The 23,310-nt window shown below is 42.3% G+C and overlaps 1 protein-coding gene across 2 annotated transcripts; it reads right to left on the reverse strand.

The window, feature by feature from the left end:
• Positions 1-1,493: 1,493 nt before the first annotated feature.
• On the reverse strand, positions 1,494-10,157 carry adrb2b (adrenoceptor beta 2, surface b). Of its 2 annotated transcripts, none has more exons than XM_030101731.1 (4): positions 9,962-10,157; positions 5,916-6,063; positions 5,526-5,817; positions 1,494-4,542 (listed from the first exon to the last, which is right to left on the reverse strand). In XM_030101731.1, the coding sequence occupies exons 2-4, from the start codon at positions 6,058-6,060 to the stop codon at positions 3,534-3,536; spliced, it is 1,446 nt and encodes a 481-aa protein (XP_029957591.1). In that variant the 5' UTR covers positions 6,061-6,063; positions 9,962-10,157; the 3' UTR covers positions 1,494-3,533. The 2 variants fall into 2 exon arrangements, with proteins under 2 accessions (XP_029957591.1, XP_029957592.1); XM_030101732.1 differs by having other exon boundaries at positions 5,916-6,094.
• Between the last annotated feature and the right edge of the window lie 13,153 nt (positions 10,158-23,310).

Genomic DNA, 23,310 nt, shown 5'->3' on the forward strand with positions numbered 1-23,310 from the left:
ATATCAAAGTGTTGAAATTTGCCACATTAAACTCATAAAGGTATAATTGTGTATTTAAAAAAATGACCACAGAAATTTGCTTCTGTGCTTCAGAACTTGTTCTACAAATATTTGAGATTTGTTTTTTGTTTTTTTAAGGCAATTTTTCACTCGATGTTTGAATCCTGTTGCGAACATGTAAACTGCACATATTTCAGAGCTATCATGGGCCAAAAGTGAAACAGAAATACGCTTCCCAAGACTGTCAAACATTCAGAGCGCAATCACACTCCACAAGTTTAACATTAACAGAAAGAAGCACAAACACAGTGACAGCCCTGGACGCGGCCAAACAATCCGGACGAGCAGCGTGGAGGCATGCATGCAGAGCACCTTCGACTCAACATACCTAAATTGGGAACATGTTCTGTGGAAACAGGTCACACTCGAGACACACATGCACACACACGCTGTGCGCTTCCACATGCGTGTGAACCCGCGCTCGTGCAGTGTGTATTGAGGCGCTGCAGCCGATTGTATTTCCCCCCGCAGCAGCTGATACTGTAGCCGCTGTGACCGCCTGCACCTGTCGCCGTGCGTCAGAGCTCGCGCTCCGCGCACACACCGCACGTACGTACACGCCGACTTGAAAGCAAACGTGCAAGTCGAGTCTTCGTGAATAACCCGGATGACTGAATAAGCACAAAAAGCCCTCTGTCCCCCTGGGCTTCACTCCAAAAGGTTGGAAGGTGCAATGTCGGGAGAATCACGTTTCCCAGCGCTGGTCCAGTTGTTGAAGAGGTTGTTTCAGGCAACGCTTTTCTAAATTTCTGCCAAGGTTATGGAAACTGTATCAATGGCACTCTATGGCTTCCTCTGTAGTGCTGCTTGGCTACTTTACAAATCACTGTTTCCATAATGGATGTTTGATCTACGCCAGCACCAAGAGGAAGGGTTTGCAGTGCAGCAGTGGCACCGTGAAAGGAATGAGAGATCTGGCATCCATCCCAAAAACAAACTGCGTCCACACTTCTCTTGTCTCAGGGATCTTTGTCAGTGATCACAAAATGCTTCAATGCAATGATTAAAAAAACTGCAAAAGAATTTCCAGAAAAAAACTTTTAAAAAACACTGGTAAACAGTGCTAACTTGATGAATTTGTACAAACAATTCAATTACAAAATTTTATAGCTAATTAATGCTTCAGCTATTTGTAAGACAAAAGGGAAACATTGTCTAGCATAAATCTAACATTTCATTTTCTTTTTTCCGAAATTCACTCTCATTACACGCACGCACACCTAAACAACAGATTTAAACAGCACAACTTATTTAAACTTCATTCTTTTACTCACAAACATCTGGAACAGCACAAGAATAAACATTTACAGCAATGAGATGACACTGGAGGTAGAACATCGAACACTTTCCTCTGGGAGAGAGCTACAAGCCTGAAAACTCACTGTAGCTGCAGCAAAGTCAGTTTCAGGTTTGTTTCTCTCAACTAAGAAACCAAGATGGACACACACATTAAGATAAAAATATCCCCCCCTACTCGTACTATTTTCTTTTCTTTTTTTTAACAGGGACTTGTGCGCAATTGCAGCCTATACTCGAATGTAATGTCTAAATATATAGTTATTATTATTATTATTATTATTACTTAAATGGGATTTATTCAATACGCATGCAGTTGTCAAGAAGAGTAGATCTCAGTTAATCAGTCCCTTCTGATTTTTTTTCCCCCAAAGCACTGGATTCTTCTGCATTTTAAGACTTTGCTCTCAGAAAGAACAAGTTGTTGTGAAAGCATCTGAAATGTCGTCACATTTAATGATATAAAAAACATGGAGAAATAGCTTTATCTCCCGTTACTTATTATATCCATGCATGAAAATGCAAAACAGGCACCTACTTTAATATTGGGGAAATAAACATTTCTTGTAAAAACCAGATTCACTCAAACACAATAAAATCTGGAGGGACTGATTAGTAAGTTATTTTTACCCTCTATGTGGTAATCATTGGCCCGTAAAACACACAGTTAAACTACAGTAATCCAGGTATCATACAAATTACAGTAAATTAGAGATATTCAGTGGCATGTCTCAGGTTTGAAATTGCACAGTCACGATAGATTCAACATACATTAAACAAATGTAATAATAAAACAGACACATGTACATCATATTTACAGAAAATAACCCACAAATGCTGAAGCGTTTCCAAATGAACTGTCTTCATGCACGCAATGAGAGGATCTTGGTAAAAATGTAGCCAAATCCACCTGATTTATTGATCAAAATGCGGAGATGGACGAAAAGCAAATGGTTTGAATACATTTCAGTTTCAACTTCAGTTCTTAAGAGCCACTTATGAAGTCTTCACCTGAACTGATCTTTTTGAAAAATAAGACATTATGATGCAATTCAGTCCCAGCAGATGAAAGGGATCCCCACTAAGCTCTGTGTGACCAATAAAACTGAAATTTCTCTGGAAGGAGGGGAAAATGAGGAGAGATGGAGAGAAAACTATTTCCTGCAGATGCATGATGAGAGAAGCAAAACATATGATAATCAGCAGTTTGGCTCTGAGGTGTTCATTTCATATACAACTACAACAGCGGTTTCACGGCTCCGGAGAGGTTATGAGGATTAGATAGAATTGGAATGGAAAACAGTAAAGATGTTTTTTCTTTATGCTCAATAAAAAGACTTTGAGCCCCGGGGCAAACAAGCACTAGTTTATTATATCTGCTTTCGGGAAGCTGTGGATGTTTGTGTGGCGGTTTAGCTGCTGACGGAAAAAAAAGATATTAGCAATGCAGATCAGGAGCTAAATGGCTTCCTGCCCTGTGAGTTTGTGTAAAACACCATGTTGTGACTTGAACAGCCTCAGTCCTGATGCAATGGGGCCACGAGTCGCCTTGATTTGATTTCTTAAAAGGATCATTCTTAAATATACATTCAAGCTCACCTGGAAAGCCAGGGAAACAATTCCTCTCTACATTATGACAGATGAGATTGGAAAAACACAGCATGTGTCACAGAAGTATGCGAACAGTATCTTTCCCCTGAGATCTCCCACTGGACTCTCACTGAATCCTGCATCACATCCCTCTTGATCCTCGTGAAAACATTTAATGTGTAACATCATTATTATGTTCCTATTACAGAGCCTCAAAAGAATTCAGTCTCTTTATCGTTTGTCACTAAACTCAAATTTAATGAAGCTAATAATGTTTTTTCATGAGGCAGTTTGTAGCTAACAAACATTTACTGTGAAACCTGTAAAATATCACTTGAAGGTCTGCATCAAACTTCGTGTAAAACTGTGTTTACTTGTGTAGCTGCCTTTGTGATTTACGCTGTTGAGAGAAGAAGACGAGCCCCAGCAGCAAAGCGAACCAGTGATCACAAGGAACATCCAACAGGAAAATCTCTCTACCTGAACCCAATACAAACATCGTTTTACATTCAAGAGATCAGTGTTTACAGCGCGGGCATACACACACACACACACACACACAGAATGAAAGCTATTATGCTACTTGGTCATGCTATGGAGGCGAGGTTTCCCTTGCTGTCCCAGGTAGCAGAGCTGTTGGCCTGCCAGTTACTGAGGGAACCTGGAGCCACGTTCAAAACCTGCTCGGAGCCAGACGGAGGAGGAGCCAGGGTGAGCGAGCTGTCCTGAATCGAACTCTCCACGCTGCCCCTCCACCGCGGCGTCTGCTGGCTCCCGACGCCGTTCGAGTCCCCTATCGGCCTGCGTCGGGTTTGAACGTATCGATCTTTGTCTCTGCACCATCCCCATCCTCCTCTGCCTCCGTTGCTCCGGCAGCACAGGATTTCCTGGAAGGCGTGCCTGAAGTCGGGGCTGCGGCAGTAAATGAGCGGGTTGAACGCCGAGTTTGAATATCCGAGCCAGTTGAGGAGCCTGAAGGGTACCGTGATGTTCCCCAGATCCAGGAAGGTGGTGAGGATGTTGAGAATGAAGAATGGGAGCCAGCAGAGGGTGAAAGTCCCCATGATGATCCCCAGGGTTTTTACTGCCTTCTGCTCTTTCAGGCAGAACTTAAGACGCTTTGTGGCAGAGTGTTTTCCTTCACCTCTCCCTGTCCTCGCTCGGCTCTCCTTCCCATTTTCCTCGTCGCCTTCTGCTTTCTGCATGCTCAGCCGGTCCTCTCCTGCCGGCTCCCCCGCCTCTGCTCCCGTCCTCAGTTTATTCATGGCGGGGCTGTCGTCAGGATAAGTCATCTGCGCCGTGTAATGCAAGTTATACAAGTGCCTCTCTCTCCCCCTGATTTTCTCCAGCTGCTTCTGAGCCTCCTGGAAGACGCGGGCGTAGAGGAAGATCATCACCACCAGCGGCAGGTAGAAGGAGACGATGGAGGAAGACACGGCGTACGCCGCGTTGGTGTTGAACTCGCAGCAGTCCTCGGCCTCCAGGCACCGGTGGGCCTCTTCATCCTTCGACACCCACACCCTCAGGTAGATGGGCAGGAATGAGATGAGGGAGGCCACGGCCCAAACCGTGAGCACCACGGCGAAGCCTCGACCCCTGTGCAGAGGCAGGAGACGACACAGAGCGCACAGGTGATTCAGAGAGAAATAAAGTGCAGATTCTTTTTATTCAGAGGCTGAAATTTAAATGTGTGAATCTGTAATTCTAAAACTCTTAAACAAGACTTTCACCCCCAGCAGCCAGCAACAGCACAGTGGGCGATAAAAGCCATTATATTACAACTTTGTCTGATGTTCGTCCTTTGTTTGATGTGTACAAGCGGAGCAGTTTCCTCTAAAGCGAGAACCAGGTCCTGACAGGATTCCTGAGGGTATCGTTTCCAGCTGGAAAAACAGCCCTAAATCCAGTCAGGAGCGACCCCCACAGAAGGGGAGGTCACGGTAAACAGCGGCGACCTCTGATTATACAAGACAACTGGAGGAGTCGTTAGGCGGAATGAGTCTCTTTACAGCGACATGAGAGCGTAATGAAAGCATGAGCAGTATTTTCCCGGTCATCTGATCCAAAATCTTCATTACAGAGAACAATATTAACGCATCCTTCTCTAAAAGTCTCAAGAAAAAGTGTAATTCTGTACTTTTTAACAGGTTATTCCCCAAAATTCTCATAGTGCTACCAGGCAGCCTCCTAAGTACGAAACAATCATCCTTTGATATAGAGGGCTTTTAGTGTTTTTATAGCAGATGCAGCAGGGGTCGAACACGGGGTCACCTTGTCTCAGAGCGCTTAAAAGGAAAATAAACTAATTCAGAAGCAACGTTTTTATGACACGGGTCTGCAGGTGAAGGAATACGTTCATGTGAAGCTAAACAGACTTAATCATTACCATCACACCACTTAAAAGGTTCAACTTTTCTAGAATGTGGAACCTCAGGTCACGCCAATAAGCAGCGCCACAGCGAATTGCTTTAGACACCGGTTCAGTCTGCAGCTCAACATGTCGGATTCAGTTAAAGTTCATTCTTTTTCAGCACTTAACTCAAACCTTTAAAGCACTTTAAGCCAAACACGTGTCGTACCTGGTCAGCAGCGTCGGGTAGCGGAGCGGGGACGTGATGGCGAGGTAGCGGTCCAGGGCGATCACACACAGCGTTTCTATGCTGGCCGTCACACACAGCACGTCGGTGGCCGTCCAGAAGTCGCACATGAAGTTCCCAAACCGCCAGACGCCCAGCAGGATGGACGAGGAGCCAAAGGGCACCACGACCACTCCCATGATAAGGTCGGCGACAGCCAGCGAGGCAATGAAGAGGTTGGTGACTGTCTGGAGCCGCTGGAACCTCAGAATAGCTGTAATCACCATCACGTTTCCTGCGCACAATAAACCATATCAGCCGTCTGTGTAAGGTCCATCTCGGCTTCTAATCACTGAACCATCGACTGAGTGAACTGACAGTTTTACAACTCACCAAAAACTATGGCCAGAACCAGAATGGCCATGGCGACGCCGAGTAACACCAACTCTGCTTCACTGAACTCTGAAGGTCGAGCCAGGGTGGCGTTGCTGTGCTGAGACTCGTTGGTCTGTCCCGACACAGCGCTCACACCGTCCATGATCTACAGCCACAGCATACACAACCGCAGAGGTCTGGTTACGACAGGAAGAGACAGATATAACAACTACTGCGTGAGTTTAGGTGAGCGGGATAGGGTTATGTAAGGACACTTCATTTGTCCCACAAGTAGGTTCCTGATGCTGTAAAAAAAACCATTAAAAAAACAAACTAATCCAGAAACAATGATTTAAAAGGCAATAAAATGCAATTTACAACCCCAATTCCAAAAGAGTTAAATGAAAATGGACAAAGCAAGTAATGGATTAAGATTTTCATAAATCCATTTTTATAGTCACAGTATAACAGAAACCGCATGTACTTTGTTTTAAAGTGAGACATTTTTGCTCTATGAAAAATAACAAGCTTAGATTTTGATGGATCGCACAATAAAAAATGAGCATTGAGATAAAAATGATTGGACCTCATTCTTGCTGTAAGATTTAGCTCCTAAACAGTCCTGGCTCTTCGCTCTGTGTTTTATGGTCTGTTTTGTTTTGTTTAAACGTCTGGACTGAGCACCGGTTTAACACCCAGCGTCTTCTCCTGTGAAGCTCTGCTGCTGTGATGGATTCAGTGTGTGGTTTAGTATCATCCTGTTGAAATATGTATGGACTTCCCAGAAAGAGAGGTTTCCTGGAGAGGAGCGTTTGCTGTTCGAAAACCTTCATATACTTTACAGCACTGGCCTTTGCAGGCGTGTGAGTCGCCGCCATCAAACACCTCGGCCTTTGAACTGACTCCGGCTTTGAATGTGGAAATTATCATTTAAAACAGTCAGTCCTCCTCTGTAAAGGTCTGGCGTACAGAGAACATCAGCTCAGCCGTGACTCACAAAGTCTGTATAATCATTTAATGCAGTATGAAATTAGTATGAATTTACTGCTAAATGAGAAATGCACAGAATAAATAAAACAACTTGAGTCATTGTGCATGGGAATTGTTTATAGAGTTGAGACTTTCAAGAAAGGGTGGCTTGTGTTTGAGCGTTTGTTTGCCTCTGTATTTGTAATCCACCCAGTGATTTGCTGCTTACGGGATTTGTAGTTTTCGGGACAGGCTGTACTGTGTTTACAGACAGAGCGTGGTGCTGTTCAAGCTTTGACTCCGGCTTTACTTCCTCCACGATGATCTGGATGTCTTCAGGGTGGATTCAGGTGAAGCGTCGCGTCATAAAAAAATGTTTCATATCAGTAGTATAAGCCTTTTGGTCAAAACGTCATTTTATGGTTGCTGTTTCGTAGGTGTTTCTTTTTAAAACCAATTATAACAAAATACTGAGTGAAGACTCTTAGCTACAGCAAAACAACACACTCAACCATAAATTAAAAAAAGGTCTCAGGTGTTTCTGCCTATAAGCATGTCATGACAGATGAGCCTGGCCCCAATGTGTCGCTGATATAGATTGTTTCACAGGGATACACCAATTGCATTTCCAGGGATTATTTCTTGCAAGCACCAGTAAAAACGAAAATGAAAGTCATTTAAATTGGAGCAACAATATTGTGTGTGTGTGTGTGTGTGTGTGTGTGTGTGTGTGTGTGTGTGTGTGTGTGTGTGTGTTCTACACGATTGTACACTGTGAATTCAAAAAGCACAATTACATGTTTCTAGTCTTAAGCTCAGTTTTCAAGTGTTTCTGCATTTCTTTCACAATTGTTTGCAATTGTGAGCAGAAATATATATTATTTTTTCTCATTACATTTTGAAAATGTGGTGTGTTATTCTAATTTTAATGCATTTCAGTGGAATGATCTTTTTTTAGCTTTTCCTGCATAATGCCACATTTAAAATGAAGATCGATTCCTTTCTAAATGAATGGAATAACATAAAAATCCCATTGTATATCAAAGTGAGCATTTCATGAAAGCCAAAAACAACTTGATGCAAAATTCAAGACAGGGAAAAAAAACTCATAATTTCTGCTTTAAATAGTTTTCTTTTCACACTAGTATCTGTATTTATACTGAAGTGGAGGAATGTGTGTGGTTTCCCACCTCTGTACGTTGGGTGGTGGGTGAGAACTCGCCTTGCCTGTTGTGAACATATGTGCTATTTAACATGGGAAATTCACTCCTCCTCCGTGTTATCGGTTCAAGGTATGCCTCTGAGACTTCCTTCTGCATCGACGCCCTACATTTATGTCCTCTATTGGCATCTTAATGTGTTGCTATTCCATCGTGTCCTCATGTTCCCCGTAGTAAAAAAAAAGAGCATTAAATCTCTTTGTCTGAACCACCAATAGCAGTAAATAAGAACTAAAGGGGCTCGTGAAATGCTACAGAAATGCCACATGAACCTATGCAAGGACACACGCCTCATTTGACGCCCAGTTTCACACAACAAAAGCACATGCACTTTTTTTTCACGCCGGGCAGGCTGAGCATAAAGCCTCCTCTGTAGCAGCCGCCTAACTGACAGCAGACACATGGTGATCCTTGTTTGTCATTCCAACTGTCCATGTTGACACTCACGAGGCAGTACACACTGTTAAATAAGCAAGCGTTAGAGGCGAAGCAGACATTCTGCAGTAGTGCCGGTCCGAGCTTCCCCTACCTGCTTATTTCACAGGTGTCAGTGTGTTTATTCTGGCATTGCTTTTACATTAAAAAAAAAAGGTAAAAGAAATTATGCTGGCTCAAGTTTTTTTTGACAAAGCTTGTTTTTGGTGAACTGCATCATCTGCATGCCTGTGCTCTTAGACTTGTATGTACACTGGCTTTCTTCCATCACTATCACAACATATATCACTGCCAGCTGCAAAGAGGCGCTTTTATTGAAATGTTTATCGAGAATCTCTGTGGTCAGTGTGCAGTGTGTTGAATTTTCAGATGCATTTCAAATGCCAGAAAAGAAAATCTTGAATACATTTAAGTTCTGAGAACCAGAAAAGCCCACAGTGCCATTACATGACACTGCTGCATACCCACACACTCATTCTGAGAGTCAGTGACCCGAAAACACTGAAAACGTGTCATCATTTGGAAAAATTGCATACTTTAAATATCAAATATAGTAATTTTAGAGACATGTGTAATTAAGCGCTGGCTTCTTCCATGAGGCCTATCAGATTTTGCATTGATGACCTCGGCCATGGGGTCTCCTGCTGACCCCCACCCCCACCGATCAGATCGATAATCTTGTTGGTTGCCTGCATCAACACTGAAGTCAAGCTTGCAAAACAGCCCCCGATGGTCTCCATGCCTGTGCGGCTGACCAACCGCGCCAAAGGCCAACGATCAAACACACAAGATAAACTGAGACGCAAAATCCCGACATTCAGGGCGAGTGCCGGTAATCACAGGGAACACGGCAGCGCGTGTACAAAGACAAGAATGAAGCAACAAGTGCGCGTAGTACACAAAGCAGAGAGAACACCCAGCTTTTACAGCTTTAACTGTGCTTAGAGGGGTAAACAGACGTCAGTAAAACCAAACTGTTCTCAAACGCTCCAGTGAGACGCCTAAGAATGCTGCTGGGCTAATGAAATAAGCCAGAAAGATTAAAAAATAACAAAAAAAATAAAGAATTAACAAGACAGGGTCTAACTTAAAGCTGTTAAAATGAGTATTTGATGAGGACATTTTTTTTCTCTACCGGCTGTTAGAATGAAACAAATATAATCTGAATGATTCCTTAAAATATCTGAAATGCATAATTAAAAAAAAAAATGAACTAAAAAAACATGAAGTTTTAAGTGACAGAAACATTTAGAGAGAAATATTTTCATTTTTTTGTTGATTAATTTAACTTACCAATACCTGGAATTAAATCTTTCACACTTTCACTACTCATTACACTAAAGGCTGAGCCATCATGAGGGAATACTGGTTTTCTCAGATATGTGCGCGTGCGCGCGCATGCACGTAAATCAAATTTCGGATTACAGGTCGTTTTCTTACCTCCAGTCTTTATTCTTTCTCTCAGTCCAGTGAGTTCATACTTCAGAAGCTTTATTTTCCAGATAAAGACTCATCGTGTTGAGTGTTTCTGCAGCTTCCGTCAGTCACTGCGCGTGAAACTGTGTGTGGAACACACACTCTCTCTCACACACTCCTTCCGTTCCCACACGTGTAAAGACACACTCTGAGCCCTCCACCACACTTGCCCCTTTGAGGCAGCTGAGCTCGTGAGCCTTTTTATAAGGCAGCTCCCGTGACATCACAGCCAGACAGTATCCAATCAGAGGACGAGAAAAGAGCTTTTAGAGAGGATCATATATCTGCAGTGTCCAGAAAGCTCCACATCAACCTGTCCCCTCCAGGAAACCTGCAATTTTCATTAAAAAAAGAAAAAAAAAATCACTTTTTTTTTTTAATTAACAGTGGCTTGCCTGTGTTTCTTTCCACAATTTTTCCATGTTTCTTCCTGAACTGTAATTTCTCTGTCATGTCTCACTCGGGAAAGGCAGCTCAGTTGATTTATGCTGTTTCTATAATTTGAAGGAAAAATAAAAGCATTTTATCAACATTTCAGTTTTATTTGCAGTCAGTAGAACCCCAGAAAAAAGTGTTTCCTGCGTTTTATGACGATGTCATGAATGATACAAAATGTGCAGTGAATGGAGAATTCTTCCGTTTGTCCTGTGAGGCGGTGAGCATGAGTGGGTGGTTATCAGGCTTCAGCAGAGGTCGAGTCTGAGAGGCATTTAAGACAGGCAGGTCAGGGGTCTCACTGCTAAAGGACTGGCTACGCTGTCACTGACAACCGTCAGTATAGATTTTGATGTTACGTCAAAGCCTGCTCCCCATTTGCAACCGCTGGACAATGAGACGTTGCGTCACTGGGACAACTGGACTGTTATCTCAGCCGAAGCCGATTGAGCTGCCGATTTCAGCCACACAAGGTGGTTCACGCTCCTTCACGTGAAACAGAATCATCAAGCAAAATTTGTGAAAATATTGAGAAAGCTGTATATGAAGGGCGAGCGTTACGTCGACACGACATGCAGAGAGTCCATCCTAAAAGCAGTGAAGCGTTTCCACACACCGCAGGATGTCCTAGATGAAGGTCTGAGGCGATCTCAGATCAGTATCTCTGAAAAAAAAAAAATTGAACAGAGTGTTCTGCGCATTTATGCCGAAGACAAACCACATGAAGGCACCAGAAGCTTTCCACACCCGTGTGGTGCAAGGTCAACACTCAGCATGCGAACAGCTAAGCACAAAACAAACATAAATAAACCCCTGACGCTGCCTGATCAGAGCCGTTCAGTATTGTCATAGTGGGAGATGCTTGTTCTTTTTCTCAATGCAAGGTCACTGAAAAGACAGTTTTAGCAAATTGGGTCACGAAACATCCAATTTCATCAGTCCCAGAAAGCATGCTAAATAAATTTTTATTTATTGTTATTATTTATTTTTTTTATATTGTCATGTCAAAGGTGGACCGTGGGATGTTGGACCCTTGAAGATATTTCCTGGAAGTCTGGTCATGCTTCAATGGAAATGGCCTGATCTGCTGTGAACAGGCTGAGCTGTTGCACCATAAGAAATGTAGTTTCAGTCATTAGAGCAGGTTTTCTTGTAATTTGAAGGTTGGTCCTGTCCATACATTGAAGTGTCCTTCTGCAAGGCCAAAAACTCCAAATTGCTCCCACAGGAGGTTGAGGACCAAACCGAAGACGCTCGTCTGTGCATGAGTGGGTAAATGGGACTAACGGCGTAAACGGCTGTGAGACTGCAGGAGTGGAGAAAATGAGCCGTAAGAGTGAAATGCAATCAGCAAAAATAGGCGTCTGGTAAGAGTTTAGATGAGCACTCAGAAAAAACAAAAAAGGGCAAGAACAGGAACAAAGATGTTACCACAGGACCAGCTGAAGGCTGCAGAGCTGCCAAACATGCACGCACACTCACATACACACACAGAGGAAGTATGACTTGCAACATTTAAATAGACATGCCTGTTAGGGGAGTTAGTAAGGCTAACATGTCTGTAGGTGTGTGTGAGGGGTGACTGTGTGTTTTTGCTCTGCCGTTCACCAGTTGTCATCGAGAGTGCAGTGCAATCAACTGTAACTGTTATGGGCCCCAGGCTTGGCGACCACGTTAACAAAAAGAAGTGTTTTATCTGTAAAACGGAGGTAGAGCTTGAGAAAATCAATCACAGATGCACTAATGCCATTCCCAAATCACGTCTGGGGCTGGGACCGGAAGTTCGTCCGCAGAGAGCATCAGGCCAAAGGTTCCGCTTTCCAAAGGTTTTCTCAGTTACTCACCCATAATCGCACAGGACCACATTTACTATAAATAGTAATGCCATGATGTTTGGTGAGAACATTAATAATAATACCAAAATGTGGTTGCACATTTGGGTGAACCACATAACCCTTCTCAGAATGGAGCGAGTCAAGGATGGACTGACTGCTGATTTTCTTGAAATCATATTGTAGCCATCGACATGCATTAGTATTATTAATGATAACACCAGATGTTTTATGAACAACTGTGAGATGATGATAGCTGATGCCATATAAAGGAGGAACCAATGTCCAGTGGAAACAATGTGAGGTTCAGACATGCTGACACCAGGAACACTTTGGGTTCATTTACAACCACAATCTTGCAAAAACTCCCGTTAAGCGTCGAGCTTTGCCATTTATTCTACATCCTTCTCCCAGATAATCAGATTTACATGCACGGTTTGATGTGTTTGACGTCAACAGATCTCTGGTCAAATTGTCCCACTGTGTTTCTCATCACCATCATCAGGTATTTCTGGCACCAGTCACACTGTTCTGTTTTTTTTTTTTTTTTCAGATTTTGTCCAATTCAGTCCTCTTCTGCCCCTTTTCATCTGCACTTTTCTTTTTATGAAATTTTTGGGGACAGAACTTCTCAGCGAGATCCATGTGGGCATAAGGACCGATTAGCGATCGCACACTGCGCGGCCGATTGAACATCACAGTTTGCGTTCGGCGCCTGAATCAATTACGTTTCCACCATCCAGCACCCTGCAGTCTTTCCTCTGACGGCCAAAAGTGCAAATGCGAGCCGCCTGCAGTAGGTTCATCCGGAGGTTCTCGCGCCTGCAGAGGAAACCACAGCTGTTACCACGAGGAGCAAAAAGCAGAGTCGGCATGACTGCTAACAGCAGAGGTTCCACCGAGTCTGATGTCCGTCTTGTTCACACAATATGTGTGTGAACACCACAGATGTGTCGCCCTTTGGGGAAAAGAGACACAAGGCAGTGAGAATAGTGATTTCCTCAGATCCATCCAGTCCAAACACATTCCTTTCTGTGCCTCTTCCTGTCTGTGACCTATCCCTTCCTCTATCTGTGCACATCCTCCGCTCCCTGCCACACCTTCAGACCCTGACGTATCCATCCTTTCTTCTCAGAGCTCTTCCTCCTCATTAAAGCCTATAACCCTTCGTATTTCTATTGTTAAAGAGAAACTTCCCATCGACAGGTTCCCTTTGGCCTGGCGTCATCACTGCATCAGCTTTTAGTGACGTTAAGGGAGGAGTGAAATATTTTGGATACTTACCTCAATATATGGAGGAAAAAAATGTTTTTTTTTTTTTTAAATAATATGGTTAAGAGATTGATTTTTTTAATGATACCAGAAACTTTTAAAGCTGAAGCAATGAGATTCAATTCACTTATAATGATTATAAAGTATCTGGCAGTTTAAACTTTCAAACAAAGTTCTTTACCAGAAACCTCTAGCTGAAGTTTTCTGCTCACTGCGGGGCCAAGGCAGAACGGATGGGCCAGAAACAGGGAGCGACAAGCAAACAAGGCGACAACACGAGTAAATTCGTCAATGTTTGGGCTCTCCAGTGTCTCATTATTATCTCCTGTCATCTCAAAGACTCTGTGATTTCAGTGTTTGCGATGTTGGGTTTTTTTGCGCAGGAATAAAATGAGCTCCTGTTCCACCTGTCTGGTGCCGTGAATCCTCCTCTGGATAAACCATCGCAGAACACACAGAAGACGATGGAACACACACCAGAGTCACCGTCTGAAGTCAAGCTCAGGCAAAACACATCAAGGCAGGGGAATCTCAAAATGTGTGACAAAAATGATGGAAAAATAAGTCAATAAGTGTGACATTTGTCATTTTGCAAGCTAGTTTAGCAACATGTCCTCAAATTTGTTTTCAGGAGGTTAAATCACGTTAAATGAACATAATTACAGCCTCATCAACACAGTATTTTTTTAATAATTGCATCTTTTGTAGTAAAATTCTGATATTTAAAATGTTTTAGAAGCTCTGTTGGAAAACATCCTTCCCGAGTTCCCTCTGAAATGTCACTTCTTATGATACCTTCTCAATATTTAGTCACAACAAGGCTGACATTTTTATTCATCGTCTTTTGGCATTTACAGAAATTATTATTATTATTATTATTATTATTATTATTATTATTATTATTATTATTATTATTATTATTATTATTATTAATGTCAATCAGCATCAGCGCTGCTGTTGAACTTTATTTTGCCCCTAAAGCCACATGGACACACCAGGATGATAGATTAGTGATTTATGTCAAGGCAGCTCGTTGGCCACCAACGCCTGTTATATTATATGTGATACAGATGGATAATTCTTGCGTTGTACCTGGTTGTGTACAAAAGTGAGGCCTTTCTGCCATGACATCTGCTCCACTTTGACCAGGATTAGTTTATGTTCCACCAAGCTTTGTTTTCTAGGGAACTTTATCAGTGTTTACATTGTAAATACATTGTGTGTTTAACATAAAGCTTAAAAATAAAATATTCCAGAATGAAAAAGATGATTAATTGCCAATAAATCCACATTCATATTCTGTTCATGAATGAATTTATTAAAAAAAACAAATGTAAATTGCCATTGTAGTGCGTTGTATAGTTCAGCTGGATGTGGTGCTCGGTATGTCCTGCGTATCATGTGCATCTCGTCCATCGACAACAATGTTCAGCTTCCTGTTGTTACTTCCTACATCTGCTAATCGTTTTTTTTTCTTTAGAACTTCTCTTTGATAATGGAAACAATGATGACGGTATCGCGTTATAATATAAACAGGGCTGAGGGAATAGACTTAAAGAGAAGTGATTTGGGTATTCAGATAAACACATTTGCAGCAATTAAATATTTCAATCTGATGCTTGGTAGCATTTTTAAACAGAATGTTTTGGAGATGGAGGGTTGGAGACACTAGTGGTATAAAAAGCAACATTTTCCATCCGTATATAATCTGAGTGTGAGAGCATGATGTTATCTACTGCAGCTGTCGAAGTGCTGAAGTCAGCAACTTCCAAATTAAACATTTCCGCACAAAACCTATACTTAAAAAAAAAGACTCCCAGATGATTAAGTCATACATTAAATGAACTGCCTGAGAGTCATTACAGTTATTTCATGAATAATCACTCAACCATTAAATCACATTCCTTCTCTTCAGTCCCACACAGACCCCTTCCTCTTTCAGTAAGAAATAGTATGTCTCATCATGAAACGTAGTATGGAGGCAAAAAGTAAAGCCTATTTTAATATTCTTGTACTGATTGTGGTATTTTATCATTGGCTTAGACAGTTGGCTTTGTTACAATATTCTCTTTTTGTATTGATCGTGCATTGGCTTTTATCATTTAATCCATCCATTCGGTTCTCTTCAATTCTACACACAAAATCAATTTCCTTTGAAGGAAGTTCTTCAAAATAATAGAACATTTTCTTCTTATCTTAAAGAATACAAACATCAACATATCCAAACTAACAAATCAGCATACGGAAATAAAAATACAAAAGTTAGACATATACATACACACATTGTTATTACTTTTCAATAGGATGTATCTGTGTTTACACTCAAAATCGAGACATTACACACATTCCCATAATTAATATAAACACACCAGACATGATACATGGTAGCTTTTGAGAGCTGTTCATACAGGAAATATTTCATAAATGAGTGCATCTCTTTCCATTTTGTCGCTCCCATCGCAGACACAGTTTGTGTTTTGACAGCCTCGTCACAGCTGTCCGGCCGGGCAGCTGTGACGACAGATGTGGTGATTAGAGGGGTCGTGTGAGGTGAAGAGAAAAATGCAGGGTCACAAAAAAAAAACAAAAAACTCTGAATCCGTCTGATTGAGAGAATGAACCTGAGCTGCGCCGCTGTTTTTAGCCTTCGCGCAAACGCTGGCTTCATGTTATCATCCCAAAGTTCAAATATGTGGGTATTTACGTGTGCGCTGACAGGTGTGTGGGGGTGAAATGAAAGGCCTTTTTTGACTGATCAGGAATGAGGAGAAACATAAACAGGCTTTCTGCCGATCAGCACTTTCCTTTTCCTTCCCGCCTCCATCCTTCCATCGTTGCTGCCGTCGTTCACTCACACTCATTCATTTTTTAACCCCTCTCTGTCGCTCTCTCTGCTTTCCATCACAGCTCCCTCCACTCTCACGTCCTCCCTCCCGTCATTCACGGAGTCTCTCCCCTCCTCGCCGAGCTTCTGTCGTCTGCTGCTCATCTTTCACCGGTCCTCATTTTTTACCCCACGTCCCTTCGTCCCACTTGCTCCATTCGTCATCTCTTTATAAGTACTGTTGGTAATCAGCCGCCAGCAGCTTTCTTCACCCCTCTTGTGGATGACCATTGCATCAAGTGTCCCTGACAAACACCGTCAAGCTTTTACAAGTGGCCGTTTCAAGCCAAAGATGAAGTAATCCCGTGAATATTTTTCAGTTAGAACTCTGGTAACTATTGATGTCGCCCAAAAAATGACATTGTCACTCTTCAGGTCAGCACAGTGGTGGTTTCACACTGGATGGCTGCTCTTTGGTCAGCCGGGATTCGAACAATAGAATCGAGTCATTCTGGTCAGGTGACACGATTGGAAGTGACGTGAAGTTACAGGCTTCTCCAGAGTAAAAAGTACAAAGGACGTCGTGTCCGATCGTTGTTTGACAATCTCACTGATACGGAGCCAACTTTCTAAAATCCAAGTTGCTTTCTCATACAGACCCTGGAGGGTTGCCGCCTCATATTTCAGATTTTTGCCTTTAAAGTCAGAGCTGAAGTCAAAACATTTGCTCCAGATAGTTTAGACTATTTTGAAAATATGTAACACTTGGATTAATGTGATGCCTGCGCCTGTTCTCAGTTAGCTAGTTTTTTATGGGCTGATAAATTATGTCAAATATTGTCAGAAAATGTTCGAAGCTGCCATTTTTTTTATAGCATAAACAGTTCAAAACCCAAATATGATATCAAATGTATCATATATGACAATAAACATTGATAATACAACATTTATGATGTAAAGAAAGTTGAAAATTTGGTCTCAGGGCATCATATTTAGCTTGAGTCTGCAGTTTGATCATGGCTTTATGTTAATGAATTTGTTTTCAGTTATCATTTCACCAGTTCTCTTTGAGCCTCCCTCTGTGAGGAGAAGGAAATGTTCTTTTTTTTTTTTTTTTTTTTTTTTTTTTTTAAACAGAACAGACTCAGAGAATTCCTGTCTGTCCAAACACAGCTGCTTCATCTCCTCTGGAAGAGAGCTGATGCTGTAAAAAAAAAAAGAAAGAAAGAAAGAAAGAAAAAAACCACCAAGAATCGCCTCCACACCCAGATTTCAACCTTGTGAGAGACAGAGGGAAACGACACATCGCCAAGGGTGACGTTCAGGCTGCTGCTTCACAGCAAACGTCAGGTCCACAGCGTGTGTGTGTGTATGTGTGTGTGTGTGTGTGTGTGTGTGTGTGTGTGTGTGTGTGTGTGTGTGTGTGTGTGTGTAAGTGTGTGTTTCAACAACATGTTGTGAGCTTCGAGCCATTCACAACCGAATTGTTTGCCTGTGCTGGCTTTGAAGATAAATGTCAGCGCGTAATCTCCACACTGTTATCACAGTAAGAAATCACGGACTCGGCCTCCTGTGTGAAAAATGACCCCGGCGATAGAGCGGGATAACAGACAGTGGCAGATGCCCCGGCTGAAAGATGGTCACGATAGCCATCATCTGATACGCTGGAAGACACACACATAATAAAAAGCCCTGAGACAAAATTACGAAGCGTCTTTTGATAGAGTTTGGACCACGGCGGGGGAGGAACTTGTTATGTTCAGTGCTTATCTTACTCTCCGTGGACACAAGGCGTGGTTTGTCGTTTATTAAAGGAAAAACAGGAGAATACATTTTGGTTTATCAGCCAAGCCTTAATCGCTCATAAATCTAAAAATTTGGAGGCGTGTCCTGCAACCTCTGAGCTCCGGATTGTGATTTATTAATAATAAATCTGTCTGTAGAGAACCGGCTCATGACACCCTGAGCCCACTTGTGACCCTTTAACCATAGGAAATGGAGTAGATCTGTTATTATTAGTCGGAGGCACACAAGCACACTAATACACAATGGACATAACCCTACCTTCAACTCATCTCATTTCCTGACTGACAATACCCACAAACACACACGTACCAAGACTTTTTTTTACTTGACCTACATTTTTTTTCTCTTTAAATGGGATGAGAGTCCTCACAATGAGACTGCTTGTTCACACCGGTGTCTCTGCAATATTTAAGAAACCACATCATGACTATCAGAAATTTTTATCGTTCTAAATCCACTTGTTTAATGATCTATTACTCACACTATGAGTCAAGGCAGTTTGATGGCCACCTCCACCTGTCTGCACCCCTGCTGGCCCCTGACGGAGGAGGACGGGGACCTTGCACGGCAGCACTGTTTCAATATAACACAGTTTTACTCATTCTGTCTCTGTTTTACAGACTGATGTCTGAGCAGCACTATGAAATCACAATTCAACAAATTAAGCCATTGTTTTTTTTCTTTTAAATAGTCCGCTGATTAGGAAGAAGGTCATACATGTTCCTTTGCTTCTATATCTTGGTGTGTTGATGAAGAAAAACACACTTAGAAGATCATGTGTTCACTATATTTCACTCTTACATAAAGAAAAGAAAAAAAACACAGTGTGCATACATATTTATAACTAAGACCTTGCAAGAGTGAAATATAGTAATATTAACAATGCAATGTAGTAAGCCTGACTGTCTGGAGTTTGCATGTTCTATCTCTAAAACCTGTGTTACTCTGGGTGTGTGTCATTGTGTGATTAAGTGAGCCAATGAGCGAAAGCTACTGATCACGTAAATCGCTGACGCTGCTGAAGGAATGAAGCCCGCATTGCTCTCACTTCCTCACATCCAGATTCATTACATGGCCTATATCGTTACCTTGATGGCTGCACGGTGTCACTACGCCCTCGGGGCGGTGACAGGCTCACTGCTGTGGTATTTAGGGTGCTGTTGGGCCGTTGTGCCACGCTTCCTATAAATTCTCTCGCTTCCCCTCCAAGAGGATGTGTCTAATTGTTGCACTGGCACGACACCATCTGCGTTTGCTTCATCTCTTGTATTTTTCCTGGTTATTTGCTTCCTCGTGTGATACTTTTGCACGACAGCAGACACAATGGGTCAAGTGTTTGTCCTGAGGCAGCGGTGTCCTCCTGAAGATGCTGTCACACAGCAGTCCTGCTGGTTAAGTGTGTCGTCAGTCACTTTTGTAATTTCTAGATTCGAATGTAGAAGCAGAAACGTTCTAATTTTCTATCACCCACTTTCGGTGAGCCTGTGCTGACTGCAGCCTCAGCTTCCTGTTCTGGTCCGACAGCAGTGACATCCACTGTGGTCTTCCGCTGATGGAGCTCATCAGCCTCAAGGTTTCACTCCGACGTCGTCCAGTCAGAGATGGTTTTCTGCACATCTGGGTTTTGAAGGATGTTTATGTGGTTTAACTCTTATCTTTCTATCGTGTCAGAACCCGTCTCCTCTGCCCTCTGGCACCAACAAGGCATCTTAGCCAAAAAATCTGCAGCTCACAGGAGAGTTTCTCTCTTTCTCAGTCAGTTATCTGGAACACTGCGGATGGTTGTGTGTGAAAATCCCCGGTCATCAGAAATGCTCAGACCAGCCCTGGTCTGTCTAAACACACACATGACCGTCTGAGTCCCGAGTGTTTCAACAGGTGTGTCTAATGAAGCGGCTGCTGATTGTGTTCTGACAACTTGAGTGGATTTTTGTTTACATCTCTGTCTTTTATGAACTGCTATGTGAGATATGTCATCTTTCTTGTTAATATCTAAAAGGAACAATCGTTCCAGCTTCCTCTCAGACAGACAGACAGACAGACAGACTGGTCTGTTCAGCAGCAGCAGCCACTTTCACTTCTGGTTCTATTCATATCTCTTCTAGACAACAGATGTGCTCAGCATTTCCTCGTTTTTAACAATATTGACGTTCTGAAATGAAGGTTATGGCAGGTAATGCATGACGTCTCTGCACAAACAGGGTTTTTTTTTTAAATTTATACCACACAGCACAGTTGCCAATAATTGCTTTTTTTCCTTGAAAGCATTTTTCCGTCGGGCTTCCTGTGCCTTTAAAGGCAGACAGGCCTGACAATAGGTCATTCATCACACCTGGATGTCCCCACATACTCGTAAAGTGCGCGTTATACATCAGCTGACATATTGTTTTCCAGGGGACCTCTGATTGAGGGCATCAGTCCAGATCTCAAAGGTCTGACCCGGTGAGTCAGAAGGCAGCAATCAGAGGCAGAAAGGCCTCCGACTTACGGCAAGGGATCTACCCAGCACACCCAAACCTCTGCTGCCGATGAGGAGGAAAACTGAGTCACGGCAGAAGCCCAGAACTCGACACAATTCAGCACATGCTGTGTTTAAGTGCTTTCTGACTTCATTTGTTCAGCGCTTGAAAGAGAACCATTTTGCTGTGTTTTTCTTTCTTGTGCAAAAACATGAGCAGGAGGTCTTAGGAAGTGACACTGGACGCAGTGCGAGCCTGAGCAGGAAGTATCCAGCACATTGTTTTTTAGTTATAGGGAAGTGAGCCGTGACGACCAAAAAGTTAATCGTATAAACATGTTGTGTTGTTGTAAATGAGAAGCAGCGAGAAGAGGAAAAGTAGAGCGAAATGTAGAGCGAAAATATGACATATTGAATTTCTAAAATTTTCCAATAAAACATAACTGACAACTCTTTCATGACATGCAGTACCAGAATCTTTCAGTATTAAATTGTGTGTATTTTCCTTTAATCACAATAATTCAGTTCAACAACATTGACTCCATGTACAATTTAAATGCAATTTGATGAACATTATGCAAAAGAAGCAATAACAAAAAACGAAAATTGTCATAGAAAAGAAAACGTATACAGAGTTATGAGGAGCATTGTGGTCAGTTTATAGAGAAATGCTTTTTCCGCTTCCAGATTATGACCACAACAGTGCTCACTGGAACATCAGAAATCCTCCTGTATCCAGTACCATCCCTGCGTTCTGCAACAGTAAGGTTATAAATGTCTTTCCATTCACCCATCATGAGATGTTTCTTGTGTGACGCCTTGGAGGACCATATCATCAGTTGGGACTGAACCAGCTGAAATTAATTTTCACTGACAAGGGACAGGATTGCTTTCCAAATACTGGTTGAGTTCAGCTGGTGTCTGCTTGCCATGTTGCATCCCCCATCCTTCATATGTACAATGATTTTAACATGTATTATTTGACATGTTTACACATAATTTATGAATATCTATGGCGTGTTGTTTGATTTCACGTTGAGAAAGAGCAACTGTTGTTCAGACACACACTGCCCTCTGCTGGTAGTTTGCTGCAGTTACAGATTTCTTGTGCTCACACATGAGAGCAGCTGAAAATGACACGCAATTTGAAAAGGAAAAAAAAAGCATATTAAGTTTGAATAGCATAAACTCAAAGGTAAAAGAGGAAGCTTTTAAAGGAGAGAAAGACAAATCAGATTATAAGACAGACAAGAATAATTCAGAAAGTTAAACATTAAAAACAACAACATGAAGTATAAAAGCAAGTTGTTCACTCTTACACTGAGAGCCACTGATCAACCAATTCAGGGATTTGTTGCTTTACACGTGTGAAGGCCCATTGGGAGTATCAGGACCATCTAACTGATCGATACACGGCACCTCCAGGCTACCGATATTTCAGAGGAATGGATTTTCAGTTTCATACATCACAGTCAGATAAAGGACCAGAGAGTCGGGCAGAGGAGATTAACACCACCTCTGAATTGTGTGGTGGTGTAATTCTGGCCTCAGGCAACCAGATCTGGTTCAATACTGTTTTTTTTTGTTTGTTTTTTTTTTACTGAGGTTGCATGCTCTCCCTGTATGTGAAGCAGTATGGGTTTCATTTAACAGTCCAAATACATGCATTTATGATGGAGTGATGGCTCTAAATTGTTTGTTGGTATGAGTGTAAATATCTATACGTCTGTATGATGGATTCAGGACCAATGAGATCATTACTAAACAATAATAGATGGACTAGATGGCAGTGAAATTATGACATATTTTCATTTCGTGCTATAAGCTGCCAAGCTTTATGCTTAAAACAAACTTAAAAGCATGTGCCAAGCCAAGCTAATTTGCACTTGAAGCTACAACATTTTGAATCATGCTTGATTTTCTAATTAGCCAATATATTCATGCAGACTTCAAATATTGACGTCTTATAAAAAAATCTTGCTGAAGAACAATTTCATTGACTCAGCTTTACATCATGATACCTACTTCTATACTGTTGTATTCTATTTACTTATTTAATGTTTTATTAGTATTTCATTCTATTCAGTGTCAATCATTGGATATGGTTGAATGGGATATTTCTTAATTTTAAAGCACTGCATGGTTTATATTGGCTTTAATGTTCCTGTGATCCACTAACACTGTAACTCAAATGCAAAAGTTCTCCACACATGCTGCTGGTTGCACTGCGCCCCCTGACACACAGCTGCAGTAAACATCTGCTCCTCATCCACAAAAGTTTTTATCCAGTTCCAAATTTCTGAAACTTTATGGGCCCTACAGAAGGGCCAGGGCCATGAATTTTACATAGATGGATTGTCCTTTAGTAAGGATCCATTATTTGTGCAGCGCAATCGGTAGATCGCGCCCATCGCCCAAAAGCTCCGGACAGAGAACATCCGTCCTGCACCTCTCCAGCTCAGACACTGCTGGGCGCTCTTGCTCCGTACTGTCCGGCTCCAGAGTGCAGAGCCTGAGCACGCCGCCTCCAGCCTCCCTCCCTCCCTCCAGCTCCGTGCAGCCTCACACCGGAGCGCACACCGCACGGGCACGCACGCGTCCTCCGGAGCGCACTGAGCGTCCAGGGCGGGATGGATGGACGGACGGACGGGTCCGCAGCAGACCAGAGACCCTCCAGAGCTTCCCG

This window comes from Salarias fasciatus, chromosome 10, assembly GCF_902148845.1.
Source record: "Salarias fasciatus chromosome 10, fSalaFa1.1, whole genome shotgun sequence".
In the NCBI taxonomy this organism is placed as follows: Eukaryota; Metazoa; Chordata; class Actinopteri; order Blenniiformes; family Blenniidae; genus Salarias; species Salarias fasciatus.

Coding starts and splice junctions, on each gene's coding strand:
- adrb2b (XM_030101731.1), bottom strand. CDS start 6,060: ATGGACGGTGTGAGCGCTGTGTCGGGACAGACCAACGAGTCTCAGCAC. Junction 5,818..5,915: donor GGTTCTGGCCATAGTTTTTG/GTGAGTTGTAAA, acceptor TATTGTGCGCAG/GAAACGTGATGGTGATTACA. Junction 4,543..5,525: donor TACCCGACGCTGCTGACCAG/GTACGACACGTG, acceptor GCCTCTGCACAG/GGGTCGAGGCTTCGCCGTGG.